General features: G+C 45.1%; 1 protein-coding gene across 1 annotated transcript in view; it reads left to right on the forward strand.

Moving 5' to 3' along the window:
* The window catches only part of COL22A1 (collagen type XXII alpha 1 chain), a 316,194-nt gene that overhangs the window by 267,564 nt on the left and 33,244 nt on the right, over positions 1-15,386 (forward strand). The window contains exons 42-50 of the mRNA XM_075920074.2: positions 1,862-1,897; positions 3,053-3,106; positions 4,268-4,312; positions 4,795-4,842; positions 6,913-7,026; positions 9,968-10,021; positions 10,884-10,937; positions 12,586-12,639; positions 14,425-14,478. Of these exons, the coding sequence (XP_075776189.2) occupies positions 1,862-1,897; positions 3,053-3,106; positions 4,268-4,312; positions 4,795-4,842; positions 6,913-7,026; positions 9,968-10,021; positions 10,884-10,937; positions 12,586-12,639; positions 14,425-14,478 (513 nt within the window). The remainder of the gene's footprint in view (positions 1-1,861; positions 1,898-3,052; positions 3,107-4,267; positions 4,313-4,794; positions 4,843-6,912; positions 7,027-9,967; positions 10,022-10,883; positions 10,938-12,585; positions 12,640-14,424; positions 14,479-15,386) is intronic.

Consider the following 15,386-nt stretch of genomic DNA (forward strand, 5'->3'; position numbering starts at 1 on the left):
GCCTTTTTGTATTGATAGGCCCCAGAAAAACTGCCCCCTTTGCCTCCCCCACATCTGGTCAGTGAGCCTGATCATGAGTATTGACCTGTTGCTCTCAGTGATGATGTGAGGCTAGTCCCAGAACTGTTCTGACTTTTATTTCCCTTTCTGCTTCCAAAAAAAAAATCAGACTTTTTTCTCTCTCCCCCTAGGGGGTGTGTGTGTGTGTGTGTGTGTGTGTGTGTGTTTCTTTCTTTCTTTCTTTCTTTCTTTCTTTCTTTCTTTCTTTCTTTCTTTTGGATTCTTCTCATCTCTAACTCCCCATTAATTCTGATCTCAGCACACTGGCTGCTGCTCAGTCTGGAGTTTTGATCTAGCTGGAGTTGAGGTTTGCACTGATGTAAAAGATCGAAGTGGGGCAAAAAGTAGGTGAGCACCAATAGACAAAATATGTAAATAAAACTGCAAACTGGAGGGCCTGACTCCGGGTGACTTCAATGAAGCTGTTGTCATGTGTAAAGGTTGCAGAATCAGACCCTTTAACAGCACTGTGAATGAGGGATGTGTTTAGTGCTCCTCACTCAGGACCCAAAGTCACCATCTCTGAGCTCTGCATCTCACTCTTTTGCAGCCTTGGTATGTCACTTAACCTCTGTCTCTGCTTTGCCATCTGTACAGGGGAGGTAAAATGTTGATTTTTCTACCTCTGGGTTGAGAAAATGAATGTTTGCAAAACACTGTTTTACTATATATTTAGAAATGTGTGTCTGTCTGTTCGTCCATCTGTCTGTAAGTTTGTTTGTTCAAGAACTCCTTCTAAATGGAAAGAACTAGGACCACCAAAATTGGTTTGCAACTTCCTCTTATTGTAACTTAAAGCATGGAAAGGGCTTGCTTGTCCTAAGATAATAGGATGTGTGTGAAATTTGACTGAGTCGCATAAAATGGAAAGGGTGGGGTCTGATACGAGGGAGTTATACTGCCGGATGGCCACAGGGGGCAGCAAGGAGCCAGAGATGGCAACCAGGACAACTATAGCCCCACTGGTCCAGCAGGGGGCAGCGTTGGAGGAACGGACAGCTATCTACAATATAATTCAGAACGTTTGTCTGTTTGGGTGACTGTCCCCCAATGGGAGGACATGCACCCCTCCCCTGGCAGTACCTGTTGTAGCGGCCATGGACAGGAGCTTCCCACCTGGCCCCAGCCTGCTGTGGTGAGGAGGCTTGGGTTGTCCTCTGTCTGCAGGGCAGCCTGTATACTGAACCCCTCATCCCCAGCCCCACCTCAGAGCAATGATTTCAGTGAAGAAAAAGACCTATTTGAGTTAAGGACCTGAGCAATGCTGAGTAAATCTTCTAGTGCTACATACTAGCAATATGTGCCCATCCTGCCAGAGCTGCCCGGGAGCTTTCCACATGGCACAAAGGGGAGAACTCTCATGAGGATATTTCTACATGGAAGTTTTCTTCACTGTTTCCACTTGTTTGATGTTGGTTATTGTACAGGGATTTCTCCCTCTCCCTCCCTCTGCAACATAACTACTCAGGGGTTCAGCTTGGTGGATTAGACAGCTTGTAAAGCTGCACTGAGCAGCTGCTGTGACCCCCCTGGGCTGTGTTACCTTAGCGTCACTCGCTGCCTGGAAGACTGTTGGATTGTTTCTTTTACACTTCTCTTCCTCCATTTACTGTCTTTGTTGCTTGCTTCATCTGCTTCAGGGAGACCACCTGCCATGCTGATTCTCTTCCTTTTCCTGACTGCTCCACCTGTGCTTTTCATTAATCCTAAACTTATGTTGCTGTTCTCTAATTGATCACATAGGATGTTGATTTCAGGTTCTACTGGCCTTTTCATCTGTGTTGTTGCTGTTTGTTTGCAGGGCCCTGCGGGACCAGCAGGAGACAAAGGGCCATCGGTACAGTATGTCTTGCTAACAACACCAGCTTTTACAATGGTGCAACGTTTATAGTGATGATTTTGTTAAGATGTGTTTATATTTCCCATTTGCCTGGTAATGATGGAGAGATACAGCTACATGATTTAGGCCACGATGCAGCAAAGCACTTAAGTGCCTGTTCAGTTTTGGAACTACTCACATGCTTACACCACATTATTACTTTCTGCCTAAAGTCCAGCAAAACACTTATGAATGTGTTTAAATTTTAAGCTTGCCTGTAAGTATTTTGCTGGACTTTAGGTAGAAAATAACAATGCATTGTCTCACAGTCAACTTGTGGAACTCCTTGACAGAGGATGTTGTGAAGACCTGGGACTTTCACAGGGTTCAAAAAAGAACAAGATAAATTCATGGAGGTTAGGTCCATTAAAGCTTATTAGCCAGGATGGGTAGGAATGATGTCCCTAGCCTCTCTGTTTATCACAGGCTGGGAATGAGTAACAGGGATGGGTTCATTTGTTGATTACCTGTTCTGTTAATTCCCTCCGGGACACCTGGCATTGGTCATTGTTGGAAGACAGGAAACTGAGCTAGACAGACCTTTGATCTGACCCAGTATGGCCATTTTTATGTCCTGCTGTATCTAACCAGTCACAAGACAGCCAGGATTCACCTGTCTCCTACTTTGTTGGGATAATATTGTTTAACCTGATTTCTGCTGATACTCTAGAGTCAATCTTGATTTACAGTGATACTGGTAGATCAGAATCATTCTCCTTGTATTTGTCATTGAGTACAGGGGACAGGGAGACAGGCTATCTGGGTTCTGTTTTCCTCTCTTCAGCATGACCTGAGATGAGTCAGTTGACTCACTGCTTAACCTTTCACTGCTCTGAAAGTGCTAGAATGCCTACAGCACCAAGGGCTTGTGAGGCTGCAAGGTTCCTGGAGTTCCTTTAATGGGAGATATTATATCAGCATGGAGTGTGATGGGTTTTCTAGAAAATCAGTTCAAATGCCAGAGTATTGCTAGTTAAATGGGTCCTGGTAGTTAAATGGCGGAGAGCTCCATTTCTGCAGCAGACAGGAATAGAGCAGCTGTTAAATAGGAGCACAGGGTATAAATGGGCTGCCAACATTTCTGATGAGTTTTATTTATTCCCATTTTACCAGGGCCCTCGAGGTTTACCGGGTGTTCCAGGCCCGCAGGGGCCAACTGGGCAGGATGTAAGTAAAGAAAGCGAGAGATTATTATAGTAAAAAAGTCTGCCTACCATCAATATTGTCATTTCAATAAACAAAATGGTCTGTCCCAGTCCAGGAGCTGGTTCTTTCGGGTGGGCCAATGAGATAGTTACTAGCAATAGAACAAACTGAACCAAAGAAATATGTAGGTCAAACATCTGGGAGAACAATCTAAAAGACCTATTAGCCGGTGCAATGTCAGGAAAGTCCCATTACTGAGCCTGGTAGAACAACACCGGAGAAGGTGTACTGTCAGGCTACGTCTACATTGGCACCCCTTTCAAGTAGGAATAAGAAATCCTCCGGAAAAGGCTTTATTTTCCGGAGAATAACGTCCAGACTGGCGCTTTTCTCCAGCTTTTCCCCAAGCTGGAAAAAAGCGGCAGCCATGTTAATGCAAATACCGCGGGGGATATTTAAATCCCCTGCGGATTTGCCTATTCCAAAATGCTACATTAGCATCCCTTTTCCGAAAGGGGTGCCAATGTAGACACAGCCTCAGAGAAAAATCCTGGACTCTCAAGGGAAGCCTCAAGGTATCTACTCACTGTTAGAGAAGAAACAGGTGACTCATGAGCAGATAGGGTAAAGAGAGCTGCTTTATTGCCCATCCACATTAATCTCGGACATTCAATAAAATGGCCGAGTGGCAACAAATTGCCAACAATTACACCCTTTCATCTGTTTTAGTATGTTAATTCATACATCTATCACTATTTTCCTTAAAACCTTATTTAGTAATGTTAACTCCTACACAATGAATATTAATAAGGAGGTGATTAATATAGTTATACCCGCCCCTGTTGATTGTTTACTGGTTTTTAGTTGAATCAGCATTACATACTGTCTTCATCAGCAGCTCATAGGGAGGAGGAAAGTTCTTCAACCCTGAAAATGTTTTTACAGACAAGTGCAAAGCCAAAAAAAAGACACTGTTCAGTGCAGCCATCTTCCAAGGCTGCCAGGACTAAGGGGAAAAACATGTTTAAAGAGCAATGACAATGCCTATTGTGACTAGATCCCTTGCCCACTGATGTATAGTCATCCCAGACCCCAGCAGTATCCTGGGATGGTGTGTGTATGAGGATAGGGAAGAGGAGATTGTGAGATAATCTTATTGATTTTTCTTTTCATTGTCCATAGGGTTTACCTGGAAATCCTGGGGAAAGAGGACCTCCTGGAAAGCCAGTACGTCATTTCACTTTTAGATTAAATCCCAAAATGTTCTGCTCTTCTCCCTTTTTATATCCTCACCTCCATATACCCCACTCTTCGCAGAGGACAGTGAAACTTTGCTTGCTTGCTATTCTTATTGGGAGGACAGTTACAAGTGGTAAGAGTGATTATGGCAGAAGTGTCTATGGTAGGTTTGGCTCGGTACAAAAATAATTGAATATGCTGTATGTGAATGGAAGCAAAAGCCCCGAACAACAGTCTCTTAGTATTTTCATGCAAGCCCCAGGCTAGAATCTGTCCAGTCCGTCCCTGTATTCTGGAATAAATTCATAATGCAATTGACAAGAGACATATTTGCCCTAATGAGCACCAGACAGTGCAAGGGAAATCAGTACCAAACCACAGGATATTTTCATGCAAACTTACCTTCAGTGTCTCATTTTATAGAGCTACTTATTACATTTGTATTAACCAATGGATTTATCTTTCCACAGGGTGCCTCCTCCCTGCTTTCTCCTGAGGACATAAATCTCCTAGTCAAGGTATGGCTTAAATAGCCTTTGTAATGAGATTGTTTTTTGCTTTTAACTGGACTAATGCTCCGTGATGGGGATTCATCTGAACCGTCAGCTCCAGGTGTGCATCTGAACATTCTAAACAGCCACATGTGCAAGCAGTTTGTACAGTCACACTAGTGCCAGCAGGGACATGTTAGAGACCAAAGGGGCTCTGTTCAGTAAAATCCACCAGTGCAACAGCATTCAAAGGTCCCTTCCAACTAGTGTAAATTAGAACATCCCAAAGTTTGCTGTTCTTTTAGCTCTAACTGACACTCTGAATTTCTGGGATTAAATATTTTCAAAAAGAATTGCCTAAAGGTAGACTTTAAACACCGCTGAAAGCATCTAAATAACGGGGCCTAATTTTCAAAAATGCTGAGCCCCTACGTCTCCTACCGAAGACCGTTTGAGCTATCGGTATTCAGCTCCTTTTTGAAATCAGGCCACGTTTTCATTTGGTATTTAATAGGGGCGGTAATGTCTATCATTAAACGCCCATGTTTGAAAATATGGGTTTGCAGGTTTCCTTTTGCAGTCCATGAAGACGATTTCATAGGAAATGATCCTGTATTTGATGCTGAGCAGCTGCTAAATCTTTAGTGATGGCCGTGAGCACAGTGGAGAAATTTTAAAGCTGTCTAGGGACATGGCGAGAAATCTTTACCTATTGATTAAAAAGCACTGAAAAATGACTTGCTAACTGGCCTCCTTCTTAGAGCTGAAAAGAGCAGCCCTCTCTGGTTACTATCTTGAGATGAAACCTGATGTTTACACTGCATCTCTTCTCGAAAGATCCCAAATATCGTTACACAATGTGCACTGTATGAGGTTGTTTTGTGTTACAGTAGCACTGAGACCCCAGCTTTGTGCAGAGCCCCATTGTTCTACGGGCTATAAAGTAGGAGGCAGACCGTTCTCTGAAGTGCCTCTATTCTAAAGTAGGTAAGACATCCGAGGAGTAGCAGGGAAAAGAAAGGCAAAGTGCATTGCCCAAGATCAGACAATAGATCTCTGCAGAGCTAGGCACAGAATCTAACCCTTCTGCCTTATCCACTGGACTGCACTGCCTCTCTGTATGAAAGGCTCGGAATTCTGTATGCTTGCTCGGTGTTTCTTGAGATATAGAATATGTAGTGAAAGGGCAGCAAGAGCGTAATGCTCCAGGTGGAATTTGGCCAGGGCACTGTGGCAGACATCTGCCCCTGCAACAAATACCAAGAGCCTTTTCATGACCTCAAGTGGGCAGCGCTTCACTTCTCCGTCTTATTCCACAGTGCCTGCCCCCAATCTGCTGAGTATAGGCGCGGTACTCACGGGGAGGGCAAGTGCCCCCTAACCTGCTTTCTTTAGAGGTGGTAAGACTGTAGCATGAACTCCTCTTGGAGTGAAGGACCACCAAAAACCTCACCTCTTTAACCTGCCTTCTCTCACATAAGCACACAGCAAGGGACGTGTATGTAAAACCACCACGTGCTCTAGCAAAGCAAGACACTCCACTGCACGTTGTGCCCTGCAGGAAGAGGATGAGAGACAGCAAACAGCGCACAACCGATGTGTAGTCACCTTGCTCAGTGCACTACTCCTGAGATACTATGGGGATCCACCTGGTATAAGAACCTATAGAAAATAGAATAGAAGCCACCTCGAATTCTCTGCAGCCCCTGGGTTTTCCCTAGAGAGCAGCCCTCTCAGCACTCCCCCAGCCTAGCTTTTGAGGTTGGATAAGACACTGATTTGATAAGTTCACAAGAGAGGCTGTTTTTCTTTGTATTCTTGCTTCACGTTTCTCCTCTCTCTCCCCCCATAGGAATAGACATTTCCCGCATTCCATGCTCTTGGCTTTAATCTGAGCTATGACTCAGCTGGCCCATTTGAGGACTGCCCATAATGCCTACTCAGGGACCACACCAATGCCATGGCCTGCCATTAATCTGAATGGAGCAGAGACCTACCGCTCCATGCCCATGGTGCCACCTTGCTGACTTCACACTGAATGTCAGTAGCTCTAGAAGGGAGCCTCAGTTTCCTCAATAATACTCTCATCTCTTTCAGGATGTGTGCAACGACTGCCCGCCTGGCCCGCCGGGGCTCCCTGGAATGCCAGGCTTCAAGGGTGACAGAGGTGCCCAAGGACCTCCGGGTAGAGATGGACTGAATGGGAAAATGGTGAGAGATCTGCAGTAAGGTCCAGGCTTCAGGACCATTTTGATCGCTGATTTTAATAGTCCTGTATTCAGTTTCAGGCACTAGGTGCTTCATAGACATGTCTAAAGGCCAGAAATAGGATTCCAGCTCTGTTACAGCACCTTTAACCTGCTCGGGTAGCATGAAGGAGCTTAGACGACAAATGGGACAAATGAAAGGGTGGCAGGGGATGACTGGAATACTCTGCCCTCCAGCAAATCTTTGGCTACGTCTACACTGGCCCCTTTTCCGGAAGGGGCATGTAAATTTCACCAGTCGTAGTAGGGAAATGCGCGGGGGATTTAAATATCCCCCGCGGCATTTAAATAAAAATGTCCGCCGCTTTTTTCCGGCTTTTAAAAAAGCCGGAAAAGAGCGTCTACACTGGCCCCGATCCTCCGGAAAAAGCGCCCTTTTCCGGAGGCTCTTATTCCTATTCTTATTTCAAAGTAGGAATAAGAGCCTCCGGAAAAGGGCGCTTTTTCCGGAGGATCGGGGCCAGTGTAGACGCTCTTTTCCGGCTTTTTTAAAAGCCGGAAAAAAGCGGCGGACATTTTTATTTAAATGCCGCGGGGGATATTTAAATCCCCCGCGCATTTCCCTACTACGACTGGTGAAATTTACATGCCCCTTCCGGAAAAGGGGCCAGTGTAGACGTAGCCTTTGTGTTGGGGATTGCTCCCATCCTGAAAGCAGCCTGGACTACAGGAGCCATCCCCCTTGTCTCGCTCCTCCTATATATCCCTCGGGGAAGCCTGCTAAAGGTAGAAAGGACATTTCAGCCAAGCCCTCTGCAGACAAGGGCAAGAGGCTGCAAACAGAGAGAAGAGGGAGGGAAACAACCAAATCAGAAAGGGAGAGGAGAGGACAGGAGAAGACAGTCCTAGTAGCTCCAAGATAGCTGAATGGATTTTCTGTTTGTCAGGAAGCCTGCGGGAAGGAGAGAGTGAATTTTTAGGAGGGAGTTGAACAAGAAGGTGGCGGAGGCCTGTGAATATGTGATACTCAATGAGAATGAGGTTTGCAGGACTGCATCCTTAACATATAGACTCATAGACTTTAAGGTCAGAAGGGACCATTATGATCATCTAGTCTGACCCCCTGCACAGAGCAGGCCACAGAATCTCACCCACCCCTCTTAGAATAATCCTCTCACCTATGTCTCAGATATTGAAGCCTTCAAATACTTTGAAGGCCCCAAGATGAAGAGAATCCTCCAGCTGTGATCTGTACCCCATGCTACAGAGGAAGGCGAAAAACCTCCAGGGTCTCTGCCAATCTACCCTAGAGGAAAATTCCTTCCCGACCCCAAATATGGCGATCAGCTAAACCCTGAGCATGTGGGCAAGACTCATCAGCCAGACACCCAGAAAGTTCTCTATAGTAACTCCTATCATCCCTCCATTGACCTATTTACCTCTGATAATGAATGGTCAATTAGTTACCAAGATCATGTTATCTCAAACCATCCCCTTATAGAATCATAGAACTGGAAGAGACCTCAGAAGGTCGTCAAGTCCAGCCCCCTGCTCTAGGCAGGACCAATCCCAACTAAATCAACCCTGACAGGGTTTTGTCAAGCTGAGACTTAGGGATCTAAGTGGGAGAGGGACCATCTTGGGGCTTCACTCTCAATCCACATATACCATGTCCATAACCGCAGAAGTACCCACTTCTCTAGTCTCCCCTGTGCTCTGATTTCAGCTCTTTCTCTCAGCCTCCCTACAAGGCCTAAGAGGCTCCCTCTTCCTCTACACCAGCTTGTGTGTTCTACATACATTGGCATAGAACTCAGTGGAGTGACTGGTGTACCTGATCGTCCGGCCCCATGCGTCCTCTGTGCTTTCTCCTGCACATCTCATGGCATCTCACATCTGCCAATTGCATGGTTCCTCTCACTCCAAAGCACTCAACCTATGTGGGCATCACTTCTCCTGGCCACTGGAGGGCTGCTGTGTTGGAGTGGAACACAGGGATTGTGTAAGGCAGGATGTGAGAGGCGCCATATCCAGCTTAAGCTAGGGAGGCACACTGTGAGTCCTCCGGTTCAGCAAACACTTATTTTTGTAGAAAGCCTCAAGGGATGTTTAATCACCACAAGCAACCACACCTCTGTTGTTATATTTTATGCAAAACAAAGCACCTCTGGTACCACCATGCCCCCTGATCTATTATATCCACCATCCAGGCCTCATGGTACTAAGTTGGGACATCGGTTGAGTACAAGTTCAGAGGAGAGATTCCCATCACCTTTTTTTTGGGGGGGGGGGAAGTCTCCCATCCCAGATCTGAGCATAAATCTCTTAGGTCACATCTTCACATTCCACACTGGAGATCGATCTCCTGGCATTCAGTTTAGCGGGTGTACTTAGGACCCACTAAATCAAATACTGAGAACAGCTCCAGTTGGCACTAGTACTCCTTGCAGTTGAGAGGAATAAAGGAAGCTGACAAGAGCATTTGCTCCCATCGGCCTTGCTCTATGAAGATGGCACCAAACTTGGTTTAAGGTAAGCCAACTCTAGCTATGTGTTTTATGTAGCTGGAGTTGCGAACCTTAAGCCAACCTTCCAGATGTAGTGTAGACCTGGCCCCAGTTACGATATGTCTGAAATTTGTTGTGACTATGATTATGTCTCCCTCTAGTGGCTGGCCTGTCTTTTGAAGAAGAGCCTGCTTTAAGACAGGCACTTTTTGGTATTGATGGGTCCCTCTGCTGCTGAATACATGTAATCAGGAGTGTGTCACACAGGCCTAGAGCACTCTGGCTAGCTGGACTCAGACTCGACTGTGTTAAGCTGCAGAAGTGATAGCTCACCCTTGTGTCTGTTGGTTCTGCACTTGATGGGTTACTGATCAGTTAGAGTGTCTTTCTGATTTTGTAAGCTACAGGTGTGACTGAGCGCTTTCCTCTTTTTTGTAGGGCGATCCTGGACCCCGGGGTCTCCCAGGCCCTCCAGGGGTGGATGGTCCAAAGGTCAGTCATTCTCCTCTATTAATGTCACCTGGATCGACTCTATTCTTATTTAGAGCAAAGGCCAAAGCAGAATGTGGAGGGGCAGAACTTATGTAGAACTTGAGTGGTAGACAAGCCCTGTGCTGCCTCTCTGACTTTTCCCATGAATCATGCAGCTTCCTCAGCAACATCACAGCAACGTAACCCGGAATCCAGCATCTGTTGGCATTCCTTCCAAAATGCATGGCAGTGTTTTGCTGGGATGTAATGCACAGACTGTGCTGATCTCCTGAAAGGCCCAGAATGGTACACTCTGGTGGGGTAAAAAGGACTCCCAATAGTGTAGTTAAGTGGAATGGCTGGTCCTAAGTCAGTCCGTCCCTTCCTGCTCTTCTCAATGACAAACATCCAGATGCATTTTAAGTACTAAACAACAGACCATTTTCCCCCAACAGTTACACTTGCCTAACAGTTCTAATATATTGACCAATGCTGTGTTGGGGAGATATTGATTCCACACCTGGCAAGTTAGTATTAAGTTGGGACATTGGTCAAGTCATATTTGGGCTCCCCAGCCAGAGTAGTTTCCAGACAATGTTTTGTTGTTGGGTTTTTTTTTTTTTTTGTTTGCTTTGGCTTTTTGTGGGGAGGGGGAGAGGAGCGGACAAATAAATGTATGTTAGATGGATAGTGAGACTCCCAATTCAGCAAAGCACTTAACCAAATGCTTATCGTTAAGTACATACGTGAGTCCTATTGATGTCAATGAGACTTAAGCACGGGCTTAAAGTTAAGCATATTGTAAGGTGCTTGGCTGACGTGGATCCTGCAGCTCAGAATGTCATAAATCTTAATGGCTTTTAATGGCTTTGTTTGTTAACAGGGCACTAAAGGAGACCGTGGGACATCTGGGGATGCTGGTGAAAAAGGTGGACAGGTAAAAGTGTTTGCTTCCCAAGTAGTGCAACTGGAGTATAGGACATAACTAGGTTTCTCTCCCTGGCGACTTTCTCCTCAGTGGGGAGAAAGATGAAGATCCTCAGCTCCCACAACCTCCAGAGGAGCTGGAGTAAGAAGACTTGAGCTGGAATCTTCCTCATCAGGATGCTGACCACCTAAAACCCCTGTGCACCAGCATCTTCATGTTCTGTCTAGTGACCAGCAGCAGTCATGTGGCCTTTCTTCCCACTGTCACCACCACCTCTGATACCTCTGGCAGGCATCCCTTTGGCTGCCTCACTCCTTGTTGGTTTTTAAGGGCTGACCATTTGGCTAGTGCACAGGTCAGACATGGGGGTGGGCAGCCTTTACAGCATCAGGATCCAGAAGGTTCCACCATATCCTGGTGCTGCTATACTGCTGTTTTCTCTCACCTTAGCACCTGAAACACTCCAGGCTGTGTGAGTACCTAGCTACCCAAATTGCTTACGCAAAGATATGCTGGGTAAGAGATTAAGGAGAGGCTGCTGTCTTGTCTGGGAAAGAAACGGGGTAATTTCCAGAGGAAATGAGATCCCACAGGAACAGGGGACTAAGACACATTTTGACCAAAACTAAGCCAAAGTTTCCTGAAGGTTTTGTTAACCTTACCACTGAGGGAGGGCAAGATTTTGGATATAGTAATGAAGCCAGCAAATGCATTAAGTGTGAAGTTACAAACATTTTGCCCAGCTCTCTTTTTGTGCATCCTTCCACTTTGGCATTTTGGTTTTTCTCTCCCAGCTCCTATAAACACAGAACAGCAGATGCCTCAGGAAAAGTACATCTGCATTCGAACTGTGCTTCTTTCTTGACTGACTGCTAACCTTGCACCAATTGCTTAGTGAATATTTCCTTTGCATACAAAATATGCAACTCATACCAAGGCTGCGATTAGGTTTCTTGACAAGTTATCCAAAGCCAATGTATATTAAAGGGTTAGGGTACGTCTACACTAGCTCGTTAGTTCGAGCTAGGTAGGTTAATGAGGGCAAGCGGAGTTGCAAATGAAGCCCGGGATTTAAATATCTCGGGCTTCATTTGCATGTTCCCGGGCACCGCCATTTTTAAATCCCCCTTAGTCCGAACTCCGTGCCCGCAGCTACACATGGCACGGAGTAGGTAGTTTGAATTAAAGATCATAGTTCAAACTACCGTTACTCCTCATTCCAGTAACAGTAGTTCGAATTAGGATCTTTAATTCAAACTATCTACTCAGTGCCGCGTGTAGCCGTGGGCACGGAGTTCGGACTAAGGAGGATTTTAAAATGGCGGCACCCGGGAACATGCAAATGAAGCCTGGGATATTTAAATCCCGGGCTTCATTTGCAACTCCGCTTGCCCTCATTACCCTACCTAGCTCGAACTAACGAGCTAGTGTAGATGTACCCCTAGAGACAGCATAAATGTGCATGCTTTGCAAGTCCAGGCTTTTGTAATCCCAGGGTAATGTAGGACCAACTAACCCTTCTGTGCATTCACTCATTTCACATTTACATCATTGCTTCCTTATGACGGCCATTTACTGCCCTAAAATTTGGAGGACATGACTTAAGAGGGAAGAATGGATCTGGCACGAATGTAATAGTTGTCTTCTGATTCTGCAGGGTCACCCTGGGATGCCTGGATTCTCGGGACCTCCTGGAAACCCAGGGCCCCCTGTAAGTTTTCCTCCACTTTTCCCCCTCATACTGAAAAGCAAATCATGCTTCATGTGTATGTGTGTCACTAATAAATGTAACTGCAGCCTATATATGCCACAGAGACCTGCTTCCACCCACACCGGTGCCATTTCTTTGATGCTTGGGTTCGTAATAGACCTTGAAGTATCTGAGAGTCCCACACTCATGATACTTAGCACATCATGCAAGCATTTTGCAGCCATCACTTTGCCTCACCTATGTACATTTATGTGAAGCTTCAGTTGCTTGTTTGATAGAAAAGGCAAGTGGCATGAATTTTTTTTTTCACTGAGATCACATGGTAAAAATAATGGTGTTTCCCATATGTACTATAGGAGGCTGCTGGTTGACTTTAGAAATAACAAAGGTCAAAAGGGAAGATATTTGGCTCTTTGACTCCTTAAATTATATACAATGATATTAGAACAAAGATCTCAAGTGTTTCATGTTGTGGATAGCTTCTTCCCTAGGCTTATTTTTTCTCCACTAAGGTTCATCTGAACAAGTGGGTTTTGCCCACAAAAGTTGATGATACTGTATATATTTTGTTAGTCTCTAAGGTGCCATAGAACTACTCCTTTTTAAAGCTACAGACGAACACAGCTATCTCTCTAAAACTACTTCCAATCGGAATGTCTCCCAGGTCTCACTCCTCACATTTCCAAATTCCCCAGTCTCCATATTAGCAATGGTGTTTCCTTACATGAAAAAAGTCTTATCCAGATAGTGTTAAGGAGACCTGACTAAAACATGTTTTCTTGAGTGGATTGTGTCCCTCAAGAGCTCCATCTTTTCCCTGATTCCCTGAAGCCACCACTGCTTAAGCTAGGTAGGCCCCTTTGCAATTTGACCCTCCACCTCTTAAATATTTGCAGCCCCCTCCTAATCCCAAAGTCAACAGCATTCTGATCATGGCTGGATTTATGCTGCACGTTTGCTTTGCCATTGTGACACCAACCTCACCAGGAAGGGCGTGTGAGGTTACCAATGAAGGCTATTTGGTTGCCTTGTATATCTCAAGTTATGATAATTCTATAGCCTCCCTGAGCAGCTTGCTTCTCACAGAGACTTTGTAATGAATGAAATTCTCCATAATGTTTAACCTATATTTTCCCTGCTGCAGCCTATGCCCATGATGTCTTGTTCTGGCCACGGTGACTAAGCATAGAATCATAGACTACTAAAATGGGAAGGTCCAGTCCCTTGCCCTCATGGCAGAACCAAGCACCATCTAGATCATCCCTGATAGATATTCATCTAACCTGCTCTTAACTATCTCCAGTGATAGAGATTCCACAACATCCCTCAGCAATTTATTCCAGTGTTTAACCACTCTGACAGTTAGGAAGCTTTCCGTAATATCCAACCTGAACCTCCCTTGCTGCAAATTAAGCCCCTTACTTCATGTCCTATTCCATTGCTTCTTAGCCTAATGATTCCAAGATTTGCCTTCTGTAGTATGTGCTCTGAGATCTTTCTACCAGCAGTTCTATTCTTCTCAAAATTAGTTGGGGCACAATATTTTTTTTCTAATTACTGTATATTTTCTGGAACAGCAAACAAACTAAAATATCTGCTTATAGGTCAGAAGGGTAATTATATACAGATGTTGATGGCTGCTTTTCTGTGATGAATTAATCTGAATGAACACTAGTATGACTGAACGAAAGAAAGTGGTAGCGTTGCCATCTGTGGTACTGACTGTGCTGACAAGGATACACTATGTACGAGCAATTCATATTCTTTCTGCTTTGTTTTATTTAGGGACCAGATGGCAAACCAGGACCTGCAGGACCCCCAGGAATGCCAGGGGATATAGTAAGCCATAGGCCCGCGCGAACAATATTAGCTTCTTTAAAGTAAGGCTGAACTGAAGCAAACAGGGTATTTTCCCCAAGCCCCGCAAGTGATATTTAAAATGCTCTTCATGTTGAATAGGCCCTGCTGGAAACTCTTTATTTCCTTTATTTCTATGCAATCCAAGCTTTCCAGAATGAGAATTCCTGATACAGCAGGGATATGATGGGAAAACTCTTCAGGGAGCAGGTTCCCTACTGTTCTGCAAAGTCAGCTCACATAGGTTACAGCAGGATAAAATCTACTCCCTTACTGGGGTAGGAATTATTTAAGCCTCATGAATCCAGTCCAAGCTTTCTATTCAGGCTTGTCATCTCTTATGGTTACTTTCAGAGCTGCTCAGCCCACATCCTAGGTCTCTCTCTCAAGAGAGTCTCTACCGCCTCTCTTATCCATGCAGGAATTGACCCTAGTGCAACAATGAATCAACAAACCACAGTTAATTTCCCAGCAGGACCCTCACTTGCTGACACAGTGCTGGATAATAAGGGTGAAATACTAGAGGCTCCACAAAGCCTTCTTGGGATTTCATTACTGCTGCTGATTGTACAAGGAAAGTGCTCAGATACTACAGTGATGGATGGCAGTAAAAATCCCTGGGCGAGACAGAATCTGATCTGGTTGTGACTGATCTTCACTCCCGAATCTGGCTGATTGTTACCGCAAAGTGTCTCATTTCCGAAAGGAGGCTTCCTAGAGTCACACAGGCTGTTGAGTCAGAATAATGCAGCAGTGTGTAATTAATGATGCAAATCTGGAACTGGATTGTTCTGGGTTGGCTAACGAGCCTGTCACCTTTTGTCCATATCTTCAACTGTAGCCTTCATCAGGAACAATCAAGAATTGCCCACCCGCTGGCTGTGGTGAGA

This window comes from Pelodiscus sinensis, chromosome 2, assembly GCF_052426305.1.
Source record: "Pelodiscus sinensis isolate ZL-2025 chromosome 2, ASM5242630v1, whole genome shotgun sequence".
Taxonomy (NCBI): Eukaryota; Metazoa; Chordata; order Testudines; family Trionychidae; genus Pelodiscus; species Pelodiscus sinensis.